Source organism: Sarcophilus harrisii, chromosome 6, assembly GCF_902635505.1.
Source record: "Sarcophilus harrisii chromosome 6, mSarHar1.11, whole genome shotgun sequence".
NCBI classification, from domain to species: domain Eukaryota; kingdom Metazoa; phylum Chordata; class Mammalia; order Dasyuromorphia; family Dasyuridae; genus Sarcophilus; species Sarcophilus harrisii.
The window spans coordinates 244,484,481-244,512,388 of NC_045431.1; the positions used below are offsets into that span (position 1 = coordinate 244,484,481).

General features: G+C 59.3%; 1 protein-coding gene across 1 annotated transcript; it reads right to left on the reverse strand.

The window, feature by feature from the left end:
- Positions 1–566: 566 nt before the first annotated feature.
- On the reverse strand, positions 567–27,908 carry MYRF (myelin regulatory factor; the record flags this gene model as incomplete). The annotated part of the gene is given in 27 exon segments (XM_031942018.1): positions 567–2,364; positions 2,645–2,719; positions 3,406–3,511; positions 3,607–3,681; positions 3,835–3,922; positions 4,303–4,554; positions 4,676–4,831; positions 5,252–5,337; positions 5,577–5,657; positions 6,063–6,131; positions 6,509–6,597; positions 6,705–6,777; positions 6,880–7,040; positions 7,538–7,647; positions 8,016–8,124; positions 8,318–8,518; positions 9,957–10,047; positions 10,141–10,251; positions 11,121–11,197; positions 12,696–12,891; positions 15,474–15,597; positions 15,769–16,019; positions 18,147–18,289; positions 18,291–18,430; positions 19,872–19,933; positions 24,735–24,995; positions 27,808–27,908. Coding segments are annotated over 27 exon segments (3,369 nt in total), but the record flags the coding sequence as incomplete, so codon positions are not given.

Below are 27,908 nucleotides of genomic sequence, written 5' to 3' on the forward strand. Positions count from 1 at the left end.
CCTCTGTGCCCCGTGCCCACCACACCTGCCTCCACTTCCACCCACCCCCCCTTAGGGCATGACCCAGGCGCTACAGTGTCCAGCGGAGAGCACCCGCTTTCCTGATGGGAATCGGAGGCCCTGGAGAGGAGGGCCCCAAGTGGAGGGAAGAGACTGGGGGATATTTTTAGGGGGGCCCTGGGGAGAGGCAAGAAGAGCAGAGCCACAAAAACGCTGCTGGGGAAGGCAGGCTCCTCCCGGGCAGCCTGGTGCCCACTGCCCTTCGCTGGCTACCCGGCCCCTTCTACCCCAGCGGGCACTGGCAGTAGGGGCAGCATGAGGTCCAGCTCTGAGACCACCAGATAGTGGGCTGCCTGGTGCCTGGTCCCATCCTCCCAACCCCCCGAGGACACTGCCCTCCCTTGCCATCTCCGGGCTCCTGGCCAGGGATCAGATGTTTTATAAACATCCGAGGGAGCCGCCGGGCCCGGCTGGGCTGGCTGAGGGTTCCCTCCGGCAGGACGGGAAGGAGGCAGCTGCGGAGGCCGCAAGGAGAGCTAAGGCACAGGCTCCGGTACAAAGCAGTATTTATAGATTTATTTATATATGTATATTTGCCTCCGGGAAAAGGACGGTCCACGGGAAGCCGACAGGCCCGGTGAGAGGGCGCTCCCGGCACACTTAGCACGATATAAATACGAACTGGAGCCAGGCGAGGAGGGTGCGGGGCACGGGGCGGTTAACACGGGGCAGGCGGCTAAGCGGGGCACGGCCGGAGGCCTGGGGGGCGGTGAGAGCAAGCGGACAGTTAGTGTGGGGAGGGGATTCCTATTTACAGCAGGAGGGGGTAGGGGGAGTAGCTAAAGAAACATGGCAGCCATCGGGTAGCCTGACGCCCATGGCCGCCAAGGGGGCTGGACCTCCTGGCACCAGAATGGAGGGCTCTCCCCCTTGGGAATAAGGCAACTTTGGTCCAAAATTCTCGGCCCCGGGGACTTCCTCTGTGCCCAGCCCTTGGTCACCCCCGCCCCCGCCCCCGGTGGCTGACCAAGGCGAAGCAGCCGTCTCTCCTGGGGGAGAGACCCCTCCCGGTGTGGGCTGGGAAGTTCTGGCACTAGGGAAATGGCTTTAAGGCACCAAGTGGGGCTGGTCCCAGGTCCGGGACAGAGAAGGCAGGCGCTTTCCTAGAGTCCATCCCTGGCCTGCAGCAGGGAGGCCCATGCCAGGAGAGGCCGGCCGGACTCCGTGCTGGAGGCCAGGCCCCCAAACTTTGCCTTTCTCTGGGTAAGGCTGAGATCCCTAAGTGCAAAGGCATCGTGAGGAACAGCCGGGCCTCCTGTCAGCCAAGTGTGAGGGGCGGATGAGGGGCCCAGGCCAGGCCCCGCCCGGTGGGGAAGAGAGGGGGCTCTGTCCTCTCCCCTCCCCCCCACCCCCGTTCTCACAGAGAGCTCGCGAGGGAAGCGTCATAGCAGCCACGAGCCCCCACGTCTGGCCTTCTGAGGGCCAGTGGGGGGAGGGGGGCAGAGGAGGCCCGAGGACGGCTTTGGCAGTGGAAGGCACCGGGTGGGCAGAACGTGGCCCCGGGGCCCTCCTGTTTCTGCCCAAGTCTTCCCTGGTCCAAGTGCATTTTAGTCATTAGCTCCTATGTCCCCGGCCCCCCCGGCCCGCTCCCCCTGCACCCCTGGCCAGAAGCTTGCTGCACTACAGCAGGGAGTGCCGGGCGGCCGGCTTCAAGTCCAGCGGCCCGCCTCCCGTCCGATTGGGCCCCGGCCCTCACAGCTGGCGGGCAGGACCAGGGCACCAAGGCCGCCCAGCCCCCAGAGCCCCCGGGCAGGGGCGCCAGAGGGCCAGGAGGCACCCGAGCTATCCCAGTAGCCCAGGAGAGCCTCAGGCTGCGAGGGCTGGGGCCGGGACTGGGGGTGCCAGAGGGCCAGGCACCTCATGTGGGGCAGGATGGGGGCCCAGAATGCAGCCGGACGGGCACGGGGGCTGGGGGGGCAGCCCAGGCCGGGCCTCCGGGTCCCCAGTTCTCGGGGACCATGGCAGGGCAGGCGGGGGCGGGGCAGGGACGGTGACTCCAGTGTCTGGACTTCCAGTTTCTCCAGGCTGGCGCGGCCCCCCCACTTCAGTGTGCGGCCATCACTCCAGTGTGTGCCCTGAGAGCTCCAGTGTCAGGGGGGCCGGGCAGAGGCGGCCCCAAGGGTGGGGGCGGGGTGCAGGGTCACCCCCCCCTCCAGTGTAACATGGTCACATCCAGTGTGGGAGAAGAGGCGCCGGGAGGGCCCCTCGGGGCCGGGGCCCAGCTCAGTCACACAGGCGGTAGAAGTGGAAGAAGTAGTCCGTGACCCCCTGGGGGGGCGCCTCCGAGCTGCAGTTGGCCTGACCCTGGGGGGAAGGGGGGCGAGGCTGAGCTCCCCTTCCCTGTGCCCTGCCCATCCCCCCAAGAGGGCCCCTGGGGGCCTCCAGCTGTGGGCCCTTGTCCCACATCCCTCAGCTCAGGGCACAAATTAGGCACCTGCTGTCTACCAGACCTGGGAAGGGCTCTTTTTGGCTTGGGGGGGTCCTCTTGTGGGCCTTGGGTCTGGATAACAACCCCCCCAGCGTGTGTTTGGTAAGGGGGGGAGGCAGGGAGGGGCCAGAGGAGGGTTTCCAGGCTGACACTCACCAGCAGGGCCACTCGGAAGTGGTAGGTGAACTCCTGGAAGGACAGGATGGCCAAGGGCCACTGGTGGGAGGTGCCCTGGAAGGAGGGGGCAGGGAGAATGAGGGGGAGCCCCCGAGCCCCCACCCCACCACTCTACAACGGAGCAAACTGAGGCAGACAAAGTGAGCAGCCCAGCGACCGCCATGGGGCGCCACAGTGCACAGAGCCGCACGGGAGTCGGGAGATGAGTCTTCCCGAGTTCGAATCTCACCTCCCATAGTTCCCAGCTCTGGGACCCTGGGCGAGCCACTCAGCCCGGGCTGCCTCAGTTTCCCCACCTGCAGAATGAGCTGGAGAAGTAAATGGCGAACCACCCCAGGATCTGCCGAGAGAACCCCCACCTAAGAGTGGGACCCAACCAACGCCCTTGGGGCTTGGACTCCTCGGGCTCCTCTCCCCAGGGCTTAGCCCAGGCTTCTCACATAGTAAGTGCCCTTTCACTCACTCATTCCCGTCCAGCCAATCACTCCCCTCTGCCCCAAGCCGCCCCAGCCGCCCGCTCTCGGACCCTTCTGGCTCCCCTCCTACAGAACTGAAGCTTCTGGGGGCAGGGGCGGCTCCCCTCTGCCTGGGTCTCCCTAACGTCTGGCCGGGCGCACAGTAGGTGCTTCAGAGGCGCTTGCAGACGGCCCGGAGGAAGGATCTCCGGGTCCCACCCGCGGAGGGTCGGGCTTGCCGCCTCGCTTCCCAGGCCCCGTCCCCCCCTCCGGGCCGGGCCCCACCTGGGTATCGCCGTGGATGGGGAGGCCGCGGGGGGTAATGCCCTTCTCACACGGGTTCTCCTGAGACCTCAGGCTGCAGAACGCCACCGAGACCGGGAAGCTGGAGCTGGGAAAGACAGCGGGAGCAGGAGGGTGCTGGCCCCTCCCCTCGGTCCCGGGCCCCGCCCCCTTCCCCCCCCCCCGGGGACCCCCAGAACATACTTCATCTGCAGGGTCAGGCTGAGGTGGAGGGGGGTGTTGCTGCTGATGGGGATGCTGTAGGTGAAGTTCCCTGGCCTGGAGGGAGAACGGATGTCGGCCTGGGGCCTGCTCACCCCCTCCTGGCCCCGTCTGGGGCGCCCCAACCCCCTGGGGTCTGCTCCTCCCCCATCTGCCCCCTCCCCCCTGGGGTCTGCCCCTCCCCCCATCTCCCGTCTTCCCCCTGCTCACCTGCAGGCATCACCTGGGGTACAGTACTGGGCGGTGATGGGCATGGCGTTCTCCAGGACCTGGATGGAGCTCAGGGTGGGCCAAGCACCTGCAGGGAGAGCGCAGGAAGCCCCAGGTGGGTTTAGGGGGAGGGGCGGTCAGGAGGCCCCTCCTCGGCCACTCCCCGGGGACCCCGAGGCCGGCCAACACCCCACCCATCACCCCTCGGAGGAACTAGGGAGAGCCAAGCAGGTGGTCAAATGGGCCCAGGCTTGGCCAGAGGGGAGGGGCTTGTCCAGTGGGCGGGGCGGGGCCAGCAGGGAGGGGGCTTAAGCCGGCCAGCGGGCGGAGGCTTGGCCAGCGGGCGGGGGTTTGGCCAGTGGGGAGGAGCTTGTCCAGTGGGCGGGGCGGGGCCGGCAGGGCGGGGTTTGGCCAGTGGGGAGGGGCTTGTCCAGTGGGAGGGGGCTTGGCTAGCAGGTGCGAGCTTACCCAGCGGGCTGTCAGGCCCGGTGGGCCGGGGCGTGGCGGGGCTGAGCAGGGGCGCCCCTCGGCGTGCACGAGCAGGGATAGACAGGTTGGGGCTATTCTTGGCCTTGCCCTGCATTCCAGTGAAGGGGGCCGAGGGGCTGGCCGGGGGCTCCAGGCTCTTGGGGGGCTTGGCGTGGGCGATCCCATTGGCCGAAAGGCCCCAAGACTTGGCTCTGATGCTGGTGACCGGCAGCAGCGAGGTCTGGCTTGGGCCTGTGGGGAGGGGCCGGCGGGCGGAGGGCACTGAGGAGGGACGGGGGATCCTGGCTCCTCCTGCGCCCGCCCTACGCCCCCTGCCAGCCCTCCCCCCTCCCTCCCCCTCCAGGGTCCCTACCTGAGCGGTTGGCAGTGGGACTGGGGGCTGGGCTCTGGGCGGAGGAGGGGCTCGGGGTGGGCGGGGAGCAGCAAACCACTGGACAGGGAGGGCTGGGGCACAGCTCCACGTGAGGGACCAGGACAGGCCCGGTGGAGTCTGGGAGGCCGGTGGTGACTGTGGGATGAGGCAGGAGAGACAAGACGAGTCAGCCCAGGGCCCCAGAGTGACAGAAGGACAGCTGCCGTGTATACAGCCCCTACTGCACGCCGGGCGCAGCGCTAAGGGCTGTACAAAGATTATCTCATTTCATTCCGTCAACATTACGCCCCTACTATGTGTCAGACACTGAGCTAAGCACTTTACAGTTGCTCTCATTTCATCCCCAAACCATTTATTAAGCCCCTACTATGTGCCGGGCGCTGAGCTCAGCACTCTACAAACACTATCTCACTGGAGCCCTCCAACAATGCTAGGAGGCGGGATGATTTTGACCCCCATTTTTCCAGGCAGGCGCCCTGGGCCCCCCGAACCTGCACCCAGGCCTTGGACTCCGGGCTTCCCTTCTCCCTTTCCCATGGGGGGGGGGGAACGCACCAGGCTGGGAGGAGGGCCGGGGGTCGGGCGGGCCACTGGAGGCCGGGGACTGGCGGAGCTGGGTGGTCCCGTAGCTCTGACTCGACCTGCCGAGGGAACACGGGGCTGAGCTTGATGGGCCCGACAGAGAGAGAGCAAAGGGGCCAGCATCAAGTCAAGGAAGGTCAGGAAAGAGAGGGAGGGGGTCCGGGGGCAGGGGGCTGGTCGCGGCCGGGGGGGGGGGGGGGCCGGGGGGGGGGGGGGGGCACCAGGGGGGGGGGGAGGGGGGCGGGGGGGGGTGCCCTGCCGGGGCTGGGGATACACCGAAGGCAGGGCAGTCACGTACCATGGACACAGGGCCACACTCCCCCCGGGGTCCCGGGGCCGGAGGAGGGCCAGAAGACAGGAAGTAGACACAGCAAAAGAGCTAAGGAGGGAGTGGGGGGGACACAGGCCAAGGAGGAGAAAGGAAACACCCATCAGCACCGACCCCCGCCACCCACGGGCCCCGCGGCCCGGCCCGATAGGGCAGGGAGGCCAGAGGCAGAACGAGCTGGGCTCCGGGAGCTTTTTTGCCCCCTCCCTCAGGCCTCAGTTTCCCCCTCTCATGGGTGATGCATCTGCCAAGGAAATGCTGGCTGTGGCCCCAGAGCCCCCAAGCACAGGGGCCCTTTCTGAGCCACCCCCAGCCCCGGCAAACAGATGTGGGACCCGCCCCTGAGGAGAGGGTTCTGGGCCGCCCTTCCCCCGCCCTCCCCCAGACCGGCCTCCCTAGCGGCCCCTGCCCCAGCTCGTGGGGCCCAGAGAATCTGACCCCCCCCCGGGGACACACCCGTCCATGTCCACTAGGTCTTCCTCGTTCCGAAGGCTCAGCACATACAGTGTAGACATGGACACCACACTGGGGAGCACAGAGAGACAGGGAGCTCAGCTGCTGGGGCCTTCTTTCAGCCTGTGCGCGCTTCCCTTTGTGCCCCAGCCCTCCTCCCTCTCTCTGGCCCCCCAACTCTTGGGTCAGTGAGGGCTGTGACTGGGGGAATTCAGACAGTCCCCCCAGGACCGGAGCCTCCCTCAGAACCCCAGCAACAGAAACCCTGGGCAGGAAGATCAGGGCCACCCCCCCCCCCGAGAGCAGGGCCAGCCCCCCAGATCATGGCCATGTATCCCCCCGGATCAAGGCCAGCCCCCAGACTGGGGGGTTCCCACACCGCTGGCCCAGAGGCTGGTCACATCCGGGGATGTCCCACCACCCTGCCCAAGGCCGGGAGGGGCCGTCACCTGAAGGCCATGACGACTACCAGGGCGATGATGGTCCCTTGCAGGAAGCGCTGGCTGATGCAGGCCTGGTTGGGGACCACGGAGGGGGCCTAGACACAGGACACGGGGAGCTGAGGATCTCACAGGAGGTTACTGGGGGACGGTGGGCTAGGGGAAGGGCGGGACGGCCAGGCTCCCTCCTTTCCAGGCCCCTCACCTTGCTGGCCACCTTCGGGGGACGCTTCTTGTGGGGGACGCTCCCGGCTCGACTGAACTGGCTGTCCGCTTGGCTGCGGGGAGAGGGGAGGGTCAGAGGGAGCCTCGGGCCCAGCTACCCCATGCCCAGGCCTGGCTACCCCTCTCCCGGGCCCAGCTGCCCCACCCAGGCCCACCTGAAGGCCCCGGAGCTGCCCGTGGACTTCATGCTGTCCAGCCGCCGCAGCTTGGCCAGCTTGTGGCTCCAGCGCTCCAGCTCGTCGATGCGCGTCTCCAGGTTGTCCGTCAGCTTGCACAGCTCCTTCACGGCCCCCACGTTCTCCATGAAGATGCGCTCCTGCCAAAGCCACGCCTACAGACTTGCCCACCGGGAGGCGGCAGCTCGTGCCCCGAACGCCCCCTCCCAGGGACTGAGCGTGCGGCAGGGAGCCCGGCGGGCCTGAGCTCCGCTCTGCCAACGGCCGGCAACACCCTGTGCCATGGCCCGGGTTCTGGGGCCTCCTCCAGGCCTGACACAAAAAGTTCTAGATTCCCTCCCAGCTCCAACATTCTCCTTTCTAAGGTTCCTCCCGGCTCTGAGGTTCCCCTCCCGACTTTGCCATTCTCTGCTTTAGGGCCCCTTAGGACTCTGTAATTCCACGCCGGGCCCTCGGAGAATGCTCCTTGGTCCAGTGAGCCCAGGTCAGCCCTCCCCAGGACGCTGTTGGGCCCAGGGTCTCCCAGGCTGCCCGCACTGGGGAGAGGTCCCTCCCTCCTTCCTTCGCTCCTCCCTTCTCCTTCCCTCCTCCCTCCTTCCCTCCTCTCTCCCTCCCTCTAGGCCGGGCATCCGCTGACCTTGTTCACGACCAGAAAGTTCTCAATGGTCTTCCCGTTGGCAAAGACCACATCGCCAGTGTCCTTCACGGCCTCAGGGAGGATCTCCTTTACCTCCTGGGCGATGAGCCCTGCCCAAGGGAGAGTGCCAGGGGGAGGGTTTTGAGGGGGGGACCAGGGAGCCCACTGTGGGCTGGCTCCTCGCCACGCACCCCGCCAAGGCACCCTCCTGGTGACGAGGGCAGGGGGCGACCTGCAGGAAACATGAGGGGAACCCGAGGCACAGGAGCCGAAATGCTGAGCTAGAGGTGGGCTCAGAGACCGCCTCGCCCACTCCTATTTTACTGAGAGAAAAATTGAGGCTTCTACAGGTTTCCATGGCTCGCCTAATGTCACACTGGTCCTTGGAGGCACAGGACTCGCATTTAGCTCCTTCCTCTAGCTCAGTGCCCCCCTCCCCCATCCCCGGGCACCGACACACACTGGGCCAGCTCCCTACCGGTCTCAGGGGAGGCCTCGATGCCCACACTGGCTGCGAACTCGGGTTTGTAGCTGTAGTGCACAAGCCGCATCCGCGAGATCCTTTTCAGCTGCTCGGTGGTGTCCACCTGGAGGCGGGGGTGGAGGCTGAGACCCAGGACGCCCCCCCCCAGCACCCACCCAGGGGGCTGAGACCCAGGATGCTCCCAAGCACCACCCTGGGGGGGCTGAAACCCAGGATGTCCCCCCAGCACCCCCTGGGGAACTGAGCAGGGATCTGGGGGACCCAGACATCCTCATCCCACCCAGCCTGGGGCTCACCTCCTGCACGTGCTCCTTGGCCCGGATGTCTGACGGGTGCATGAGGGAGCCCATCACCTTCACGTTGCCGTGGACGACTAGAGCTTCATCCGGCCGGTCCGTGTTGATGCCCACGCGGCCGTGATGGAAGACGGTGTCCGGCAGCTGAGCCCGCTGCCACAGGACGTCGCTGTCGCTCTCAAACTGGCCGGGGTTGGAGGCCTGAGGGTGGGGGAAGAGACAGGTGGGCCTCCTGAGCCCTCTCCCCCTTCCCTCCACCTCCTCCCACAGTCTCTCCTTCCTCCCTTTCTTCTCCTGCCTTTCTCTGTAGCTCCAAATCCAAGCCTAGCATTTGGCACACAGTAAGTGTCTAATAAATGCTGCTGACCATCTGCCTGCTGACTTAGCAAAGTCCCCAAGCCAGAGAAACACAGGCTCGAGGCAAGGCAGGGAAGTATTCTTAGGGAGGAGAGAGCCAGACCAGCTTTGGAGGGAGAGGATTCAGCGATTACTTGCAGGATGCAGTGGGATGCCACCGGCTGTGGAGGAGGGAATCCCTCCCTAGGGACTTCCTCATCCAGGGGACCAGAGGCCAGAGCCTGCGGAATGCCAGCACGGCATGGCTGATGTGGCCCCAGTGGAGATAAGCAAGGGGCCGGCCCCGCAAACAGCAGGGCCTTCAGGAACTGAGAAGCCTTCCAGGGCCTGCAGGAACCAAGGAGCCTTCCAGGGCCTGTAGGAGCGCCAGCCCCCAGCTAGCTCACGCCCATGTCTGAAGGGCTTTCTGGGGCAGACCACCCATGGAGCCTGGGCTGCAAAGAGAGGGCTCAGGGCCCTGGGCCAGACCAGACGATGGAGCCAGACTTTGGAGAAATGGGATAAAAAGCATGTGCTCTAGAACCTTATCTACCTGTGAGATGTTTTTTTTTTTTTTTTTTTTTTTTTAAATTTGCCTTTGTTTTTTAAGTTCCCTCTAAAAGAATTCAAATTTTGTCTCCAGAGAATTAGGGAAGGAGCTTCTCTGGACCCCAGATTTCAGCTTTGTAAAATGAGGAATCTGTTAGAGCAGATGATCCAAGGTTCCTTCCAGCTTTGAAGTCCACATTCTAAGATCCTTCCCAACTCTGACATTCCACGTTCTAAGGGCCCGTCCAGCTCTGAGATTTTGTGTTCTAAAGTCCTTCCCGGCTCTGACATTTTATGTTATAAAATCCCTCCCAGCTCTGAAATATTCTTTTAAGATTCCTCGCACTCTAATATTTCATGTTCTAAGGTCTTTCCTTGCTCTGATGTTCCATGTTCTAAGATCCCTTCCAGTTCTGATATTCTATGTTCTAAGTCTCTTCCATCTCTAATATTTCACATTCTAAGGTCCTTTCTAGCTCTGACACCGTATTCTAAGGTTCTTCCCAGCTCTGACATTCTGTGTTCTAAGGTCCCTCTCAGCTCTAATATTCCATGTTCTGAGGTCCTGCCCCGCTTTGACATTCCACGTTCTCACTCCATCTCAACCCTGACATTCTATCTGTTAAGGTCCCTCCCTGCTCTGACAGTTTCTACATTGACTTGGTGGTTCCACACACAACCCAAAGGGAGGGGTCTATTTATCAGTGGGGAAAGACGGGCTGTTCCCCGATGACACGTGATACGGCTCTCTTACCCTGACAATAATGCGCTCCGAAATCTGGGCAGCCAGCGTATACGTCTGGTTCTGCGCATGTGCCTGCAGCGCTACCACCAGCATGAAGTACCTGCAGTGTACATCAAGGGGATCAGCACCCTTCCTTCCACCCCCTTCCTGTCCCCACACCAGTTCCCCCCACGGCTTGGCCGGCCAGGCTCACCTCTGATCCGGATTGGGTTTGCCTTTCTTGCGCATGTTGTTGGCTGTGGTCTCACTGAAGTGCAGGCGCCCCACTGTAACCTTGGTGACTTGCTCTGGAGGCAGTGTGACCCTGCAGGAGACAGGGCCACTCAGAGAGGCAGCCCTGGCCAAGGAGAGGGACTGGGGACTGTGCCCGGGGGCTTCCCCTCCCCTGCTCCCCTCGTGATACTAGACAACAACAGATAGTAAATTTTGTTCTCAGTCCTGGTGAGGAGCTGGCTCCTGTACAGTCACTGACTCCATGTACCCAGAAAATGAATTCTAACTCAGGTGATAGAGGGCCTGAGGGTTACGGAGAAACACTGGGAGGGGGCAAGATTAGGCAAGAGCCTCTTATCCCCATTCTTACTAGTCACTTTTGCACTTAGTGTTAATAACAGTAAGACAAGAAGAAAAGGAAACTAAGAAAGGCAGTGCCAGCAAATTCGAGACAAAAGTATCCATTTTCAGATATGATGGTTTACCTAGAAAACTCCAGAGAATCAGCAAAGATACTACTACCTACAACAGGAGCTTCAGTAAAATATCAGGATACAAAAGAAATTCATCAACAGAATCAGCATTTCTATACAGCACTAATAGAAACCAAGTGGAAATGATAGTAAAAAACAGGAGAAACCCTACAAAATTCATTAAGAAGCCTGGGAATGACTCTTTAAGGGTCCAAAGGGTTACTAGTGGAGAAAAGGATTATACTTGTTTTGTTTGGCCCCATGGGACAGAAACTACAGGGAGGTAAATTTCAGTAGCTGGGCAGCCTCCAGAGCAAGCAGGTGCAGAAGGGGAGCTTGGATAATGCCTTGGTGGGATGTGACAGAGGGCAGGTCTATGCAGAAATGGATTGGATTAGTGGGGGGGTTGTTGAGGACCTTTCTAGCCAGGAGGGTCTGCCTCCACCCCCATCCTCCATCTCTCATTTCCTTGGGGGCTGGCACTCACGTGACAGGGTTGAAGGGCCGCTTGCTTCGGTCAGACTGGGACTGTTCGATGTTGATGGATTGATTCAAGGCCTCTAGCTGTGGGGGGAGAGAAGGAGACTGCAGAGTTTAAGGAGGACATCCTGGAGGAGCGGGGCTGCTGAATTACTTGTGTCCACACTTTAATATCCCTTTATAATTTGAAATTTGCTTTCTTTAAGATAACCCTGTAAGTTCATAATGGTTCTTTCATATATAGATATTTGCAAAGCGCTTAACAATATATTACCTTATAATGTACATGACTCTGCGAAGTTAGTGCAAAGATTAGCCTTCAGTAAACAAATGGGGAAACTGAGGCTGATAGGTTGTGACTTGCTCAGAGTTACACTGTAAGAATTTGAGACACAACTCAAAATCATGTCTTCCTGACTCAAAACTGTGTGTCCTGCCAACTAAGCCAAAGTATTCCTCAACAGATGAGGAAACTGAGATAAAATATCTTTTTCAAGTAATAAATGTCAAACAAAGATGGTCTCCAGATCTCTATAGAATCCAAGCCTAGAACATCTCCCACCATCCCATCCTGTCTAATCCCTTTCTAACCTCTTCCATATGTAGACCTCAATCTTGACTCATACCACTCTACAAAGGAAAAAAATTCATCACAAATTCTGTTCACAATCAAGCACAAACACAAACGGGATCTGGTTTTGGAGAAATGGGATAAAAAGAGTATGCTCTGGAATTCTATTTATCTATGAGCTTTGATAATTTTTACATATTAAATTTATTAAAATTTTACATATTACATACACTTAACCTATTATTTGTTTTTAGAATTTTATTTATTTGGTATTTTTATATTTTAAATTTATTACATATAATCTTTATTATTTGTTTTTGTGTTCTATGACCTTTGGTAATTTTATTATATTAAATTTACTAAAATTTCATTCATTATATATTTAATCTTTATTACTTATTTTTTTAGAACTTATTTATGAGCTTTAGTAATTTTTATGAATTGAATTTACTAATTTACTAAAATTTCATTCATTATACATAGTTAATCTTTATTATGTATTTGTTTTAGAATTTATTTATGAACTGTGGTCATTTTTATATATTAAATTTATTAAAATTTTATTCATTACTTTTACTGAATCTTCATTATTTATTTATTGGCAGTATTTCTAGTGGGCAGCTAAGTGACGCAGTGGGTAGAGATCCTGCTGCGGCATCTAGAGAACACGAGTTCAAATCTGGCCTCAGATACTTACTAGCTATGTGACCCTGGGCAAGTCACTTCATTTTGTCTGCCTCAGTTTCCTCATCTGTAAATTGGGGAATAATAATAGCACCTACCTCCCAAGGTTGTTGTGAAGATCAAATGAGATTGTATTTGTAAAGCGCCTCACAAGTGTAAAGTGCAATTTCCACGCTAGCTGTTATTCTTAGTCCAACTCCTTTATTTTATAGCTGGGGAAACGAGTCCCAGAAGGGACGAGACCCAGGCAGTAAGAGACAACTTCAGAGCCAGACCTGGATGGTGACTAACGGCCCAGCTGACCGGCCAACCCAGCCCCAAACCTGCCTTGACTCCATGCAGCTTCAGGTAGAAGCAGTCCAGGGGCTTCAGACCCTCGGGGGTCTTGACGTACTTGGGCTCCCCAAGCATGCCGATGTACACCGTCACCTGGAAGTGGTTCTTCTTCTGGCACACGAAGGCATCGTCGCCCACGGAGAAATTGAAGCCCTTGTCGGCGTCCACCCGGTAAGTGAGCATGGGTCTGGGGGGGGGGGCAAAGATGGGTGCTGTGCTCAGGGTGGGACTCCTCCCAGCCCGTCAGGGGCTCACGCAGACTCTTGGAGGCAGCGTGGTCGCCCTCGGGTAAGCGGCTCTGCCCCAATCTGACCAGGCCCTCAGCCCCGTTAGGGAGCCCATTGAGGCTCACAGAGCCCTCAACCTTGGCCCTGGCGGCAGCACCCTTTCAGGCAGGGAAGGGTCCCCCAGAACTCGGGCTCCCCGAGTTCTGCTAGGAGTTCTACAGCTAGAGGGCGCCATGGGGCACAGAGTGCTGGGCCTGGAGTGGGGATCCTGCCTCAGTCCTGCCGTGGGCAGCTAGGGGGCGCCACGGGGCACAGAGTGCTGGGCCTGGAGTGGGGATCCTGCCTCAGTCCTGCCGTGGGCAGCTAGGGGGCGCCACGGGGCACAGAGTGCTGGGCCTGGAGTGGGGATGCTGCCTCAGTCCTGCCCTGGGAAGCTAGGGGGCACCATGGTGCACACAATGCTGGAGTCAGGAACACTCCTCTCCCTGAGTTCAAATCCAGCCTCAGACCCTCACGAGCTGGGTGACCTTGGGCAGGTCCCTTCACCCAGCTTGCCTCAGTTTCCCCTTCTGGGAAACAAGCTGGGGAAGGAAGTGGCCGCCACCGCAGCACCTCTGCCCAGAACACTCCCAGCGGGCTCACAGAGTCAGGGACGAGGGCCACGCCGGCACAGGGCACCCCCCCTCTGCCCCGCACAGGCGGCACTCCTAGCTTTCTGGCTTTACAGACTCCTGAGGGTCCCAGAGCGATGCTGCAGGGCCCATTTGAAAGACCGAGGTGCTGAGGCTCAGAGGGGTCAAGGCCAGGCCCGCGGGACTCCTGTCCAGAGGCCTTTGCCCCTTGCCTCGGACACTGTCTTGTAGGCAGTCGGGCAGCCTGGTGTGGCCGGGAAGGTCCCGCCACGCCGCTGGGGGCTCAGGCAGTGACCGCTGCTCAGCAGGAGCTGTGGGCCCTGGAGAAGGTGTTGGGAAGGGGGAGCAGGAGGCCCCCCCCAGCTCCCCGGGCAAATCAGAACCACCTGGAGCCCCAGCACGGCCCCTTCCCGGCATGCGGGGCCCAGGCCTTGGGGGAGAGCCCGCCATCTGGGGAGCCTCAGCTCTGGCTGACAGCGCGTTGCCTTGGAGACGGCCCGAAACTATGCGGTAGCGATCGGCCCACAGGCCCCTCTGCCCAGCCCCAGATTCCCCCCCCACCCCATCTCCACAGCCCGTCCTGGCTGGGGGGGGGGCACTTCTTCAGCCCTGCAGAGAGTCCCTAACCTGGACGCTCCAGAGGAGCCGGACAGCAGCCCAGGAGTCTGCTCAGCCCCTGCCCATTCCCCACCCCCCCAATAGCAGAGAGCTCGAGAACCCCCGGGAGTCTCAGCAATGGCACTCTGGACCAGGTGGAGGCTGCTGAGTGCGGTGGGGGCCTAGGAGACGCCCTCTTCCCCGGAAAGACAAGGCCCGGACCACTGACCTCTAAACTACTGCTCTAAAGGCTGCCAGCATGGGACTCAGTTTCCCCCTCTGTCACCTGCAGATGGAGCTATCTGCCTCCCTCCCTCTCGGGGCAGCGTGACCCAAAGTACAGAAAGACCAGAGCTCGGCCTCAGGGCCCTGCACTCCCCTGTCTGTCCGCTAGAGGTCCTAAAGTACCCCCCAGCACAGCTGCTCTCTGTGCCGCCCTCCCCAGGCTGGAGAAGAGCTCTGGCGAGGACCCTGCTCAGGGCTGAGGGCAGTCAGTGTTCTACCTGGAAGGGAAGGGAGGAGGGGGGAGAGGAACAATGAAGAGGGAAGGGAGGGAAGAAAAAGAAGGAGGAGGAGGGGAAGAGGAAGGGTGAAGGGAGGAAGAGGAGGAGGAGGAAGAGGAAAGAAGGGGAAAAAGGAGGAAGAGGGAAAGAAAGGAAAAGGAGCGAAGGAACAGAGGAGGATGAGGAAAAGGAGGGGAAGGAGAAAGAAGGAAGAGAAGAAGGAAAAAGGGGAAGACAGGGAGGAAAAAGAAGGGGAAGGAGAGGAGGGGAAGAAAAGGGGGAGGAAGAGGAGGAAGAGGAGAGGAGGAGAAGGAGGGAGGAGCAGTTGGCCAAGCCCCAGGACCCGGAGCTCCCACCCACTGTGGCAGGGGGTAGGGGGCGCTGTAGGAGATCATGGGCTCCTGGCAGACCCTCCTTACCCTCTGCAGCCAACTTCCTGTCACTTTTCTGGAATGTAGGGAGGAGGGGAGTGGGCCAATCATGTCTGCCCCAAACTGCACCTTCCAGAGCCTGGCCCCCAGAGCTGCTCTCCTCCTCCTCCTCCTCCTCCTCCTCCTCTTCCTCCTCCTCCTCCTCCTCCTCTTCTTTCCCCCTCCCTGCTGGCCTTTTCCCAACACTTCTCTGGGGGGAGGCAGAGGCCCCCCAGGCCTCAGGGAGGAAGGGAGCTCCCTAGTCCCAGGCCCCTGCTGCCCCACACCCCAGCCCCATGACCCCCCATGGTCCTCCTTGCCCCGGATTCCCTCTCTGGCCCTTCCAGCTACAGGGCCCCTGTGCCCAAGGCCCCCCAGGTCCAGTCCCCCAGGCACTCACAGCTCCTTGTAGTTGGCGTCATAGAGCGCTGCCCACTTGTTCTGCTGGTGCGGCTGCCACTTGATAGACTGGTAATTGGGGTCCAGGTAGGAGCCGTTCAGGCTCTCGTTGTCCTGCATGAGGCCTGGGGAAGGAGGGCGCACTCGGGCTTGGCCTTGCCCCAGGACCGGGCCGTCCCCTTCCCTCTCGCCCGCTGGGCACATCCTGCCCATATGCCAACCTGGCGATGCCCGCCCTCTGCACGCTCCGATCCCTCTGACCGCCCAAGTCCATGTGCCCCTGGTGAGCACCATACCTGGTGAGGGGGCCCCCTGCGGATGCCAGGGCGGCGTCTGGACTCTGGCGATGCTGAGGGGGAGGGCTCCCGGTCCTGGCGAGAGGGGACCTTGCTGATGCCAGGGCGGCGTGGGGGCTCTGGCGGGATGGAGGGGCAGGGAGGCCACCGTACCTGGCTCCTGTTTTATCATCCCATTGAGCATCTGGGCGTTGAGGGTGTTGGGGGGTGATTCGGAGTGCTTCCTCTTCTTGGAGGGGTGTACGGGGAGCCTGGCAGGAAGTCGGACCCGGAGCTGCTGGGGTGGGCACTTGAGCCCCGGCCTCCCCGTTCCCGCACCCGACTCCCTGGCATGGCCTCAGGTTTTGCTGCAGCTGCTCTACTCCCCTGATCTCCCACCTCCACACTTTTGCCTATGACCAGGACACCCGCCTTCCCCAACATCACCTGATAAATTTCCGGCCAGGGAGGTTAACGCTCCTAACATCACACTCTCTAACAGTTACAGGCATTTGGCTGTAAGCTCCCCAAAGTGGGGGGGGGGGGGTCCTGTCTCCACGCTTCTCTCCCACAGCGGGCGTCTGTGCCGCACCCAGAGTCGGTGCTCACGAGCCATCGGACAAGAAGCGGATTCCAGGAAGAGCAGGATGGCCGGGAGGCCGCCTCGGCCCCTGCTTGGGGAGGGAGCGCCCAGAGGTGGCCAGAGCGGGGCCCTACAAGTGACACTGCTCTCCCCGTCTATGACTGACTCACTGACTGCACCCTGTGACTCGTGCCTGACTCAGTGCCCTTGTCTGTAAAATGTGCTCAGATTAGCCTGGGGGGGGGTCTCCATGGGGGGGGGCGTAAACTTTAAAAAAATACTTTAAGATATATAATAATATCGCATTATAGTATATATATAAAATTATATATAATAAGCACAATTGGTTACTTTTTAGAAAACATTTTAAGATATAGATAATGTGATATAATATCTATACCATACAATATGGTATTCATAATCATTGAATAATTATACCTTATATGCTTGTTATTGTGTATATTTATTATATTATGTATATTAAACATATGTTTATTCAAACATTTAAGATATAGATTTATATCTTAAACAAGCATAACTGGTTACTTTTAAAACTATTTAAAATATATAATTATATCCTGTCATACAGTATATATATATAATTATACATAATAAATATAACTGGTTACTTTTAAAATATATATTTATATCCTGTCATAAGCATATATATTAATGATATAATTATACATAATAAACATAATTGGTTACTTAAAAAATACTTTAAGATCTATATAGCATGACATAATATACGTCATATAATATAGTATGCAGAATTATATAATCATACACAATATGCTTGTTCTGTATATTACATTGTCTATATTAAAATATATATTTATATTGTATCATATGGTCCATATAATGATTATAGAATTATGCATAATAAGCATAATTGGTTACTTTTAAAAATATTTAAGATATATACAATATGAGATAATATATATATATAGTATAATATGGTATACATAATTATATACTCATACACAATATGCTTGTATATTTATTATATAATGTATATTAAAATACATTATGTATGTTAAAAGATTTTAAGATATATATCTTTTATATATACATATATATATATATATATATATATATATATATGTTTACATGGTATCATACCATTTATATGGTACCGTACATAACAATTCTATAATTATACATAATAACAAGCAAAACTGGTTGCTTTAAAAATATTTTAAGATATATATTGTATCATACAGTATATATAATATGATATAATTATACATAATAAGCACAATGGGTTACTTTTTAAAATATTTTGAGATATATATATATATATATTGTATCATATGGTATATATAATAATTAGACATAATAAACCTAATTGTTACCTTTTAAAAGTTTTAAGATACATTGTATCATTCAGTATAATAACAGTGATAAGATTATACATAATCACAGCATGATGGGTCATTTTTAATATGTTTCGAGATCCATAAGATCCCGTGGCCATGGATCACTGTCGCCCTGTCACAAGAGGGCCCCTGGTAACTGCCCTTGATTTTGTGCCTTGAGCCATCCCCGGATTCTCATCAGGAACCCGGGAACCCGGCCCCCAAACCTTGGGTGGGATTAGGGGCCTTCCGGGTTTGGCCAGCCCGGTTTTTGATCCTTTCCCCTTGGCACCCGGGGTCTCGGCCTTGAAGCCAAGCCTGAATGACGGCTCCGTCCCCTTTACCTCCCGAGGCCCGACCGGCTCCACCCCCCCCCCAAAGGCCATCCTCAGGGGGGCGGCCCCCCTCCTTGTCACCCCCCCTTGCTCTGCCCCCCAGGGAGTCGGGAGGGTACTTACTCGGCCCCATGCTGCTGCAGCAGCTGGTGAAGCATCTGCGATTGCTGGGCATGGTGCAGGTCTCCGGGGGCCACGGCCTGCCCCATGGCGGGGGCCCAGAGGGGTTCGACAGATCCCCAGGACGGGGTGTGGGGGGGAGGAGGGCGGGCCCGGGAGGTGGGGGGGCGGGGGGGGAGGGCCGGCCAGGTGGGTGGGTGGAGGCGGAGGAGGGGGGTGCTCCAGGCGGGAGGGGATGCTGACGTGGCACATGTTCTCGGGGGTCATTGTTCGCAGGAGGTGAGGGTCTTCAGGCGAGGAGAGAGGGGGAAGGGGGCTGGTTAGAGAAGAGGAGCCGGGGGCATTCCTCGCCCTGCCACCGCCCGGACCCCTCCTCGGTGCTCCGTGGGCCCTCTCCCCACCCCCGGCCCCTGCGTTTTTGGCCGGGGCGCCAGGCACGGGGGCTGCCGGGAGCTGGGAGGGGAGGGTCGCGGGCACGGTGCGCGCCCCAGGGGCACCCCAAGAAGGCCATTTCTCAGCGCGGGGGTCAGAGCCCCGCCCCAGCTCTCTGTTCCTGCCCAGCAGAAGCTGCGGCAGCAGGAGTCAGGGGTGCGCCCCCCCATCGAGGTGCCCAGGAGGGAGGAGGCCGATGGGCCCGCGGCTCCCCAGGTCTCGGGTGGGAGCCTGCCCTGGGCCCTCGGCCGTGCCAAGGGGTTCCCTTGAGGAGGCCCTGAGCAGGGGCGAAGAGCGGGGGGACACGGGGGGCACTTTCAAAGCTGGCGGCAGGCCGGGAGTTCTGCCCGGGACTGGGGGGTGGGGAGAGGGGACGGTCGGGGGGCCGCGGCCCTCGGCCAGCCCGGGATCCCCCTTCCCCTGCCGGCGGGCCCAGCTGTGGAGGCTGCTTCCCCTCCCCCCTCCCCTTCCCCCTGGGGTGGAAGGGCCGCGCTGGGGAGGGGGGCTAGCTCCCTTTGTTCCCCCCAGAGGAATTCCAGGCATGTTTCTGGTAAGATAAACACAACTCTTGACCCCTCTCCCAGCTGCGCTCCCCGGGCTGCGGGTCAGGGGGCGAGAACCCCCATCAGGCCCTCTTCCAGCTGCGCTCCCAGGGCTGTGGGGCAGGGCACTGCCGGGGCAGAAGCCCCCTCCCCACCAGCCCCTCTCCCAGCTGTGCTCCTCAGGGCTGGCTCCCCAGGGCTGGGGGCAGGCCGCTGCCAGGGTGCGAGACCCCCCACCAGACCCTCTCCCAGGTGCGCTCCCCAGGGCTGGGGGGCTGGGCACAAGAAACCCCCCCCCCCACCCAAGCTGCCCTGTCCTCCCTCCCAGGGTGCAGTTCCCAGCCCCAAGAAGGGAGGAAGGCTGTGGACCGCCCGCTCTGGCCAAGCCCCCGGTGCCCGGCTCCGGCCCCTGGGCCGCTGGGATAGGCCCCCCCAGCCCCGTGCCCCCCAGGGGGCCGGGCCCCCACTTACCGCCGAAGGGCGAGTGCATGGCGGCCCAGGAAGGCCGGGCTGCATCTCGGGGAGGCAGAGGCAGCCTCTGGGGCCAGAGCTGGATGCTGCTGCCCGCCCGTGCCCCCCACCCCCACCTAGAGCCCGAACAATAGGCAAAAGCCAGGGACTATTTGCCCAGTGATAATCTCCCCACGTTCGGCAGGAGGCTGCCTCCCTCCCCCGCCTCCCCCCACACCCCGATAACGCAGCTCCAACCACTTTCCCAAAAGCCGGAGGGGGAGGAGGTGCCCGCTGGACTTACCATTCACCTGCTGGGGGGAATAGGCTTCGGAGCCCGAGTCCGGAGGCGAGTCGGGCAGGGCGCTGTGGGGAAAGAGTCCGGTGTGGGCCTCGTGGGCACCCGGCGCCCCCCGGGCGGCTCCAAGCTCTCCGAGCCCCCGAGACTGGCAGCGCCCCCGGGCACCCCTTTCCTCCTGGAGGAACCGGGCTCAGGAAGAAGCCCGAGAGCAAGCAGGGGACCCAGAAGCGCTGCCCACAGAGCTCCGGGCCGGCCTCCAGCCAGGACCCTTACTCCCCGCCTGCCCCCATGGGGCCCTTAGGGTGCCATGGGCCCGAGGGGAAGACTGGCCGGAGGCTGCCTCTGCCCCCTTCCGGTGCATGGGGGGATTCCCCGGCCTCCCTGTGCTAGGGAGGCTTCCCCAGCCTCCCCCTTCCTAGGGGGGCTTCCCCTCTTTCCACCACCCCCCCGCCAGGGTCTCCACGGCTGTCAGGGGAGACATTTACACCGTGTCCATCCAGAATGGAAGCTCCCTGAGGGCAAAGCCTTTCTGTGTATGTGGGGGTTAGCACACGTCAGGGGGCACAGTAAGTGCTTAATAAATGCATGTTGACCTGGCTTGACCTCTCCTTGGCAGGAGGGAGCATGGTCTCTGGGAGGGCCTTGGGGGGCATTGGGAAGGAGGAGCTCTGGGTTTGCAGGGGCAGGGGGGGCTTCTCCAGCTCACTCCTGTGGATCCCACCCAGGGCCCAGAGTCCCTCGGGCCTCCCAGGAGTGTGGACGGATGGGAGGCTACCGGGCAGGCCGACCCTCCCTGACGGGATGTCCCACTTCCCCCTCCCCCCCCAAGCCAGAACTGCACTCGGCCTTCCAGTCAGCCACGCCCCTGCTCCCCATTTCTGCCAGAAGCCTGGGGGGCGGCACCCGGCCTGCGGAGCCCCTTCCGCTCTGCCCCTGGCCAGGAGGAGGCGGGATCTGGGGGAGGCGAGGGAGGGGCAGGTGTGGTGCCCAGGTGGCGGGCCGCCCGGCTCCTGCGGGGGGAGGGGAGGAGAAAGGAGGGTTCTCCTTTTTATCAGCGGCTCAGAGGAAAAATGTGAACCCAGAAAGGTCATGATGTACCCAGCAAAGCCCTCCTGGAACAGTGGGAGGACGGGGGGGAGGGGGGCCATGACGGGCGCACCTCTGCAGCAAGGGGCCCTTGCTCAGCTTCTCCCCAAGCTAAGCAGGGACTTGGGGCCCTCAGGCCGGGCAGAGGGAGCAGGCAGAGAGAACGGGCAGGGGCCCTCAGGCCGGGCAGAGACTGGGCAGAAAGAGCAGGCAAGGGCCTTAAGGCTAGGCAGAGAGAGTGGAGGGGGCCCTCAGGCCGGTCAAAGACTGGGCAGAAAGAATGGACAGGGGCCCTCAGGCCGGGCAGAGACTGGGCAGAAAGAGCAGGCAAGGGCCTTCAGGCCAGGCAGAGAGAGTGGAGGGGGCCCTCAGGGTGGGCAGAGACCAGGCAGAGAGAGCGGGCAAGGCCTTGCTCACAGCCCAGTTCCCAGAGTGGAGAGCAGGTCATAGGTAGGAATGGACCTGGGGCATTCTGGGGGACAGGGTCCTTGTCCGGGCTCTGGCCAGGATGGCGTCTTGGGAGCGTCCCCACCTCATCTCACTGCCCAGCCCTCGAAGGGGTTCCAGCTGTTAGCTCTTTCTTGGCTCTGGCCTCCCTGCCTCCCCCTCACCAGAGCCTGCAGCCAGGGGGCAGAGGGACTGTGGGGCCAGCCCGGGGCCTCTTGAACACACAGTGTGTCCACAGGGAGCGCAGGCGAGGGTCTCCCTCGCTCGCCCACTTCTCCTCAGCTTCCCCCTCACAGAGACAGAAGCCCTGGGTCAGCGGGTGCTCAGGACGCCTCGCTGGGTCCAGGATGCTGCCCTTCCTCAGGATACTTGTTCCCCGACTTCCCTGGGAGGGCAGCACTGAGAGTCCCAGGTCTCTGTCCTTGAACCCAGGTCCTCCTCCCTGGGGAGCTTTCTTAAGCCAATCCCACCGGCCTCCTTCCATGTTGGGGCCGTCATTTTTAGAAGCAGCTGGACCTTCAAATCCCTCCTCAGATGCTTATGAATTACGTGCCCCTCATCTGCCTCAGTTTTCCTATCTGTAAAATGGGAGCGTCCACCTCCCAGGGTGAGAATCTCTGTAAAGGGCTTTGCAAATCTTAGTCCCTGGTTACTTCGGTGGACACAGCCCGATGCCCGTGGGCAGTGCCATCTGTCTACATCACTGCCGTGCTGAGCAGCTCCACAGGGAAGTAGACCGAGGATGTAGAGCAAGGATGCCAGGGGACAACCTGCATCTGTCCCGGTGGCCCAGTGGTCACTCCACACGGGGACTGAATCGGGGCCCTTGCTGGCAGAGGATGACTGGAGGCGCTCTTGTCTCCAGAGGCCTCTGGTCCATCCCCCGGCTCCACCGAGGGGGGCTGTGGCCAATACTGGGGGTCTCCTCCCTAATGCCCCCCTCCCTGAACCTCTAGTTCCCATCAGAACTCATCAAGGCTCTACCGTCTGTGTCTGAACCTTTCGGGGATGCCCAAGTGGGCTGAGGGGCTTTCGGAGGGAGCGAGCGAGCTCCCCGTCACTGGAGCAGATATTGGAGCAGCTATGGTCGAGAGATTCCCCCGGTCAGCTATAGGTTGGGCTGAGTGGCCTCCCAAGGGGGGCCCTTCTGCCTCCTGACGTTCCCACAGTGTCCCCCTTTGGATATTTTCCGGGTACCCCCACGTGTCGGGCAAAAGCCTGGCCCGGCTGGGGAGGAAATAAAGCCATCCAAATGGTGACTCCGAGTTCCTGGGGCCCAAGGCCCGACAACAGGGGGGTGGGAATTGCTTTCCCCGGGCCTATTGATTCGGGATTGGGATTGAGACCAGGGGGGTGGCACTTGAAAACCAAAGGAAGGGAAAGGGGGGGGAAAAGTTAATTGCCAAAAAAGGGGGGGGTTCTTTGGGGACCCGGGATTGGGGTGAGGGAGGGCGGAAGGGAATGGTTCAAACTTTGGAAATCCCTTTTTGGAAATCCCAAGAGGAAGGAAGGAAAATGGAAAAACCCTAAAAAAGGGAGGGAGGGGGTCGGGGAACCCTAAATGGGGCCCAAACAGGGAGGGAACCTAATGGGCCTAAAGACTTGGAATTTGTTTTAAATCCCTGGGAAGGAAATGGAACCCACAAAAATAAAACCCAATTGGGGGTCAGGCACATGAAAGAAAGGAAAACAACAGTCCCTTATTGGGGCCCATTAAAGGGAGATTAAAAAAAAGGCCTTTGAATGGAAAATGAATTTTAATCCCTTTTCTAAAAGAAGAAATGAAAGGCCAAAGAACGGTTCCTGTGGCCTCCCTTTTAATGGAACCAGGGCCCAATAAGGTCCTTCCCCCTTCTAAAGGGGCCTCACATTTTGGAGGGCAACCAAAAGAGGACCTTTTGACTGGGGTATGGGCTTTGGGGCTAGCCCCAGGGGATTTGGGGGCCCAACCCAAAAAGGAAGTAAAACCTAGGCCCAAAGGAACCAGGTCCCAGAGCCCTTTCCTTTTAAGGGGAGGGAAGGGCCTCTTGCCCAGGTAGGCCCTTCCCCTTTTCCTTGGCCCCAGAAGGGCCGCCCTACAGCTCACTTTGGCCAGTGGCAGCCAGTGAAGATTCGAGCGCTTTCCCTGACTGGGAGGCTGAGCTGAGGCAAGTTGGGGCTCCAGCCTTCACAGGGTGGGATTTGGGGAGCCCAACCCCAAAAAGGAAGCCAAGAGACCTATGGCCCATCGCGGTACCAGACTGCTCCCATGATGCCCCTGGTGCCTTGTGCTGGGCAGGGTGAGGATGGGTGCGTGTGGGGGCGTTGCACCCCTGGAAGAAGTCATGGTACGTGGGGGGACCTGCCGATGAGAGAACCTCAGTATGTAAGGGCCAAAGAGCGGGTCCTCCCAGACCCTCCAGCCCAACTCCCTCATTTTGGAAAGGAGGAGACCAAGACTTGGAAAGGTTATGAGGTTGAGAGAAAGGTAGATGGCAGAATGGAAAGGGCTCTAGTCCAACTTCAAATCCAGCCTCAGCCCCTTACTGGTCAAGTCATTTAACCTCAGTCTGCCTCAGTTTCTTCACCTGTGAAATGGGGATCATCCCAGCACCCACCTCACATGAGACATCTGTGAAACCCTTTACAACCCTTTCAGCCTTATGGAAATGCTAGCTTTGGTGGTGATGCCCAAGATGGCGCCAGGAAGGAACCAGTGGCACAGAACCTGAGAGCAGCCAGTCCTCCCGGCCCCCTCTTCCCTCTTGTCCCTCCCGGAGGGGCGTGAGGAGGAGGACCTCCTCTCTGGGCAGCCCACCACACCTGGGCCCACTCTCCCAACTCCAAGCCTGTCTGTGAGCCCCCAGCCCCAGATTCTGCCCCCTGGACAAGCAGAAGAGGGAGGGGGGGCTTCTCCTTCCCCCAGGACCCCTGAATCCAAAGCCAGTTCTCTCAAGCTAGGAGGGACTTTAGAACTCAGCCTGTCAGAGCCGGGAGGGACCTAGAACATGGCCTGTCAGGCCCTTGTTAGGACATGGGATGTCGGGGCCGGGAGGTGGCTCAGAGCCGAGAACGAAGGATGCGAGCGTCCAGCTTCTTGGTGGGGGGAGGGCGGCAGTGTGTCCGGGGACACGTGGCTCTTGACATCACGCACGGCCACAGGGAAGGCTCCCGGGGTGTCTGTGACCCTGACGTTCTAGGTGGGGGGCGGCGCTTCTGGCCCGCTCAGCTGGAAGGGTGCCCATTTCACAGAGGGGGCAGCTGAGGCCTCCTCTCCTGCCCACTCCCTGCACAAATGCGGCTCCCGGGGGCTCCCTGCCCCTCCTGCCCCGGCCCAGCCCCGCCCTCACTCACCCTGGGGCATAGGCTGCCTTAGGCTCCGATTTGATGGGCGGCCCCGAGCCCCCGCTCAGGCAGGGCCCCGCCAGGCCTCTGGGCCCCGCCAGGCCATTGTTGTTGTTGACGTTGAGGTGGGCACCGAAGCCGGGCCCGCAGGGCGGGGGCGGGAGGGGGCCGTGGCGGGCCGCCGGCGGGCTCAGGTGGTGGCCACTGCCCGAGGATCCGGAGGACTGGCTGTGCGGGTAGGCGGCAGGAGCAGGGATATCGGGGAAGCAGCTGTGGGCAGAAGCAAAGGGTTCAGGGAGGGGCGGGATTCTGGGCCGGCGCCGCCATCTTGGACCAGTCCCAGAACCTCGCTCTCCCGGCCCCGAGTCCCGGCCGCAAAACGGGCATCCTGGCAGCGCCCCCGCCGAGGGGCGTCGGGGACTGGCGCCTTTCCTAAGTGGCTGCCGCGGCCATGGCCCCATAGGGATGGCGATAACGGGGGTGGGACCGTCCCCAGCCCGAAGCAGGGCAGTCAGGGCCCAAGTCCGGGCCAGAGTCCCGAGTTCTAATCCTGAGTCCTGTGGCACTGACTGAGGCGCTGACCCCACTGCCTGACCTCAGGCCCCCAGCTCTGCCTCCACCTGCCACGGCCCAGCCTCCGCTCAGGGAGGGCAGCCTAAGGGCCCGTTCCCATTGTACAGAGAAGCAAAGTGAGGCCGCAGTGCTGAGCCCCAGGGAGAGCTGGAGGCTCTGAGAGGAGGCTGGGCGGGTCCCCGGAAGCTACAGCCACAGGCCCTCCCGTCCCCAACAATTTCAGAATGGACAAAGAACCTGCCTCCTTCTCAGCGGCCCCGACATCGCTTCCTCTTCGAACACGGCTCCCTCCAGAGCGCCACGGGGGGTGGGGGTGGGGGTCTGGCCTTCCGTGTGAGAGTCCCTCCCGCTCGCTTTATGTCAGTTATTTCTATAAATGTGCAGCCCAGCCCAGCGCCTGGCGCTTAATAAATGCATGGACCGCTCATGGACTGGGTTTTCCCTCTACCGCGGGCCCCTGGGCTACAGATCCCGCCCCTTTGTTAGCACAGCGTGGACTGCCGATCAAGAATATGGGCCGTCTGCAGAGAGAAGGGGCTGCTGGGGGTGCAGCAGCTAGAGTGCAGGGAGATCTGAGTTCAAATCTAGCCTCACTGTGTGACCCGGACTCAGACACTTTTCCTTTGTCTGCCTCAGTTTCCTCAACTGTAAAATGGGGATATCAACATCACCCCCCCCTCAGGATTGGTGGGAGGGTCAAATTCAATTTTTGTTTATTTGTTTTTGTTAATATTTGTTAAAAATTTATTATTTTTGTTAATATTTGTTTAAAAAAACCCATTTAGCATGGTGGCTGGCACACAGTAGGTGTTACTTAAAGATGTATCCCCCCTCACTCCCTCAGGGTTTCCAAGTTTGCAAAGCATTTTCCTTAACCAGCCCCAGGTGAAGAAGGTGGTTCAGTTAGGACCACCCCAAGGAAATGGGCCCCCCTTGCCCAGACACCTTAGAGGCGCAGAGTGGGGCTCTGTTGGCGTTTCCCTGTTTTTCCTGGAATAACCCGATATTTTCCCGATATTCTTCCTGGATAACCCCAGACTGCCCAGCCTGGCACAGAGGGGAGCTCCTCCCCCCCCAGCCTCCTTCAAATGCCCTGCGGCCTGGCCAAATTGACCAGGAATTGGTTCATTTCTTGCCCAGAGGATCCTGGGTACCCGTCTCTCCCCCCATCCCCGCTCCTGCCCCCCACTTCTCAGGATCTTATGTGGTTTAGTCCTTTTCAGTCACATTTGGATTTTTGGGCAAAGATGACGGAGTGGGCTGCCTATTTCTTTGTCCCGCTCATTTTACAGATGAGGAAACTGAGGCACACGGCCTGGAGTGTCTGAGGATGGATTCGCACTCGGGATGATGAGCCTTCCCGACTCTAGTGCTTTCCACTCTGGCGCCATTTCTGGCCCCCTGCTGAAGGGCCGCTTCCCCAAGGAAGCCTTTCCTGGTCTCCTCCAGTACGCCAATTACTTTGTATAGAATATATTCTATCGGGGCAGTTGGGTGGCGCAATGGATAGAGCCCCAGCCCTGAAGTCAGGAGGACCTGAGTGCAAATCAATCAAGCCCTGCCTGTGTGACCCTGGGCAAGTCACTTGACCCCAACTGCCTCAGCAAAGCCCAACCCAAGAATAGACTCTTTCCTGCCCGGGTACCGTCAGAATGTCCTCGAGTCAGTGACTTTCACCAGTCGGGCAGCAAACATTCATTACCCGTGTCCTGTGGGGGGACGCTGTTCCATTTTTGACTTTTGGCCCAGCTTAATAAACCGTAATGATAATAATAATAATAATTAACGACTCCTCGCTTAGGACTATCTGCCCCCTAACGATAATACGGAGACTTGTATTTACCGGGCGCCGCGAAGGCGACACACACAGACCTGCGGAGCATCTCCTGTGCACAGGGCATCATCTGACTTCCCATCCCCCCACTCTCAGGGCCTAAATTGTACAGATGAGGAAACTGAGGCCGAGAGAGGCTTGTTCCTGGCTGATGCTTAGCACGTGCGTGATGATAAACCACGTTCCCTTGTTACAATACGTCATCTCCCACCTCCACGCCTTTGCACGGCCAGGGATGCCGTCCTTTTCCCACCCTGCCCCTTGGAACTCTAGCTTCAAGACTGAGCTCCCACGGGAGGGGGGCCTTTCTCCAGCCCCCCCTCCCCATTAAGAGATATTCTGTGTATTTTTGCACAGATTTCTTGTTTGTGGTTCCCTCCCTCCAGCGTGTCTCAGATCCGGAGATGTTCATTTTGTCCCTCCCAAAGCTTGGCCCAGAGGAGGCTCTTCCCTCTCAGGAAAGTGTGGCTCCCGTGCCTGGAGCTTTCTAAGGCTCCTAAGACACCGTCCTCTCAACAGTCTCATGAAGAAGGATGATTAATCCCATTTTCCAAATGAGCAAACTGAGGCTGCGCTAGACCTCGGCTCTGACCTCCAACCCCGGAGGACCGACTCATCGCCTGCCCTGGACCCTGGGAGATCGGTCCCGGGGCTCCTGGGGGGAAGGGTACTTACATGTCCGAGGAGTCCTCCTTGCTGATGTACTCCTCCAAGATGCTCGTGTCTATGTTCGAGGGTTCGAGGGCCCCATTGATGTCGTGGCCTGGGCAAAAGAG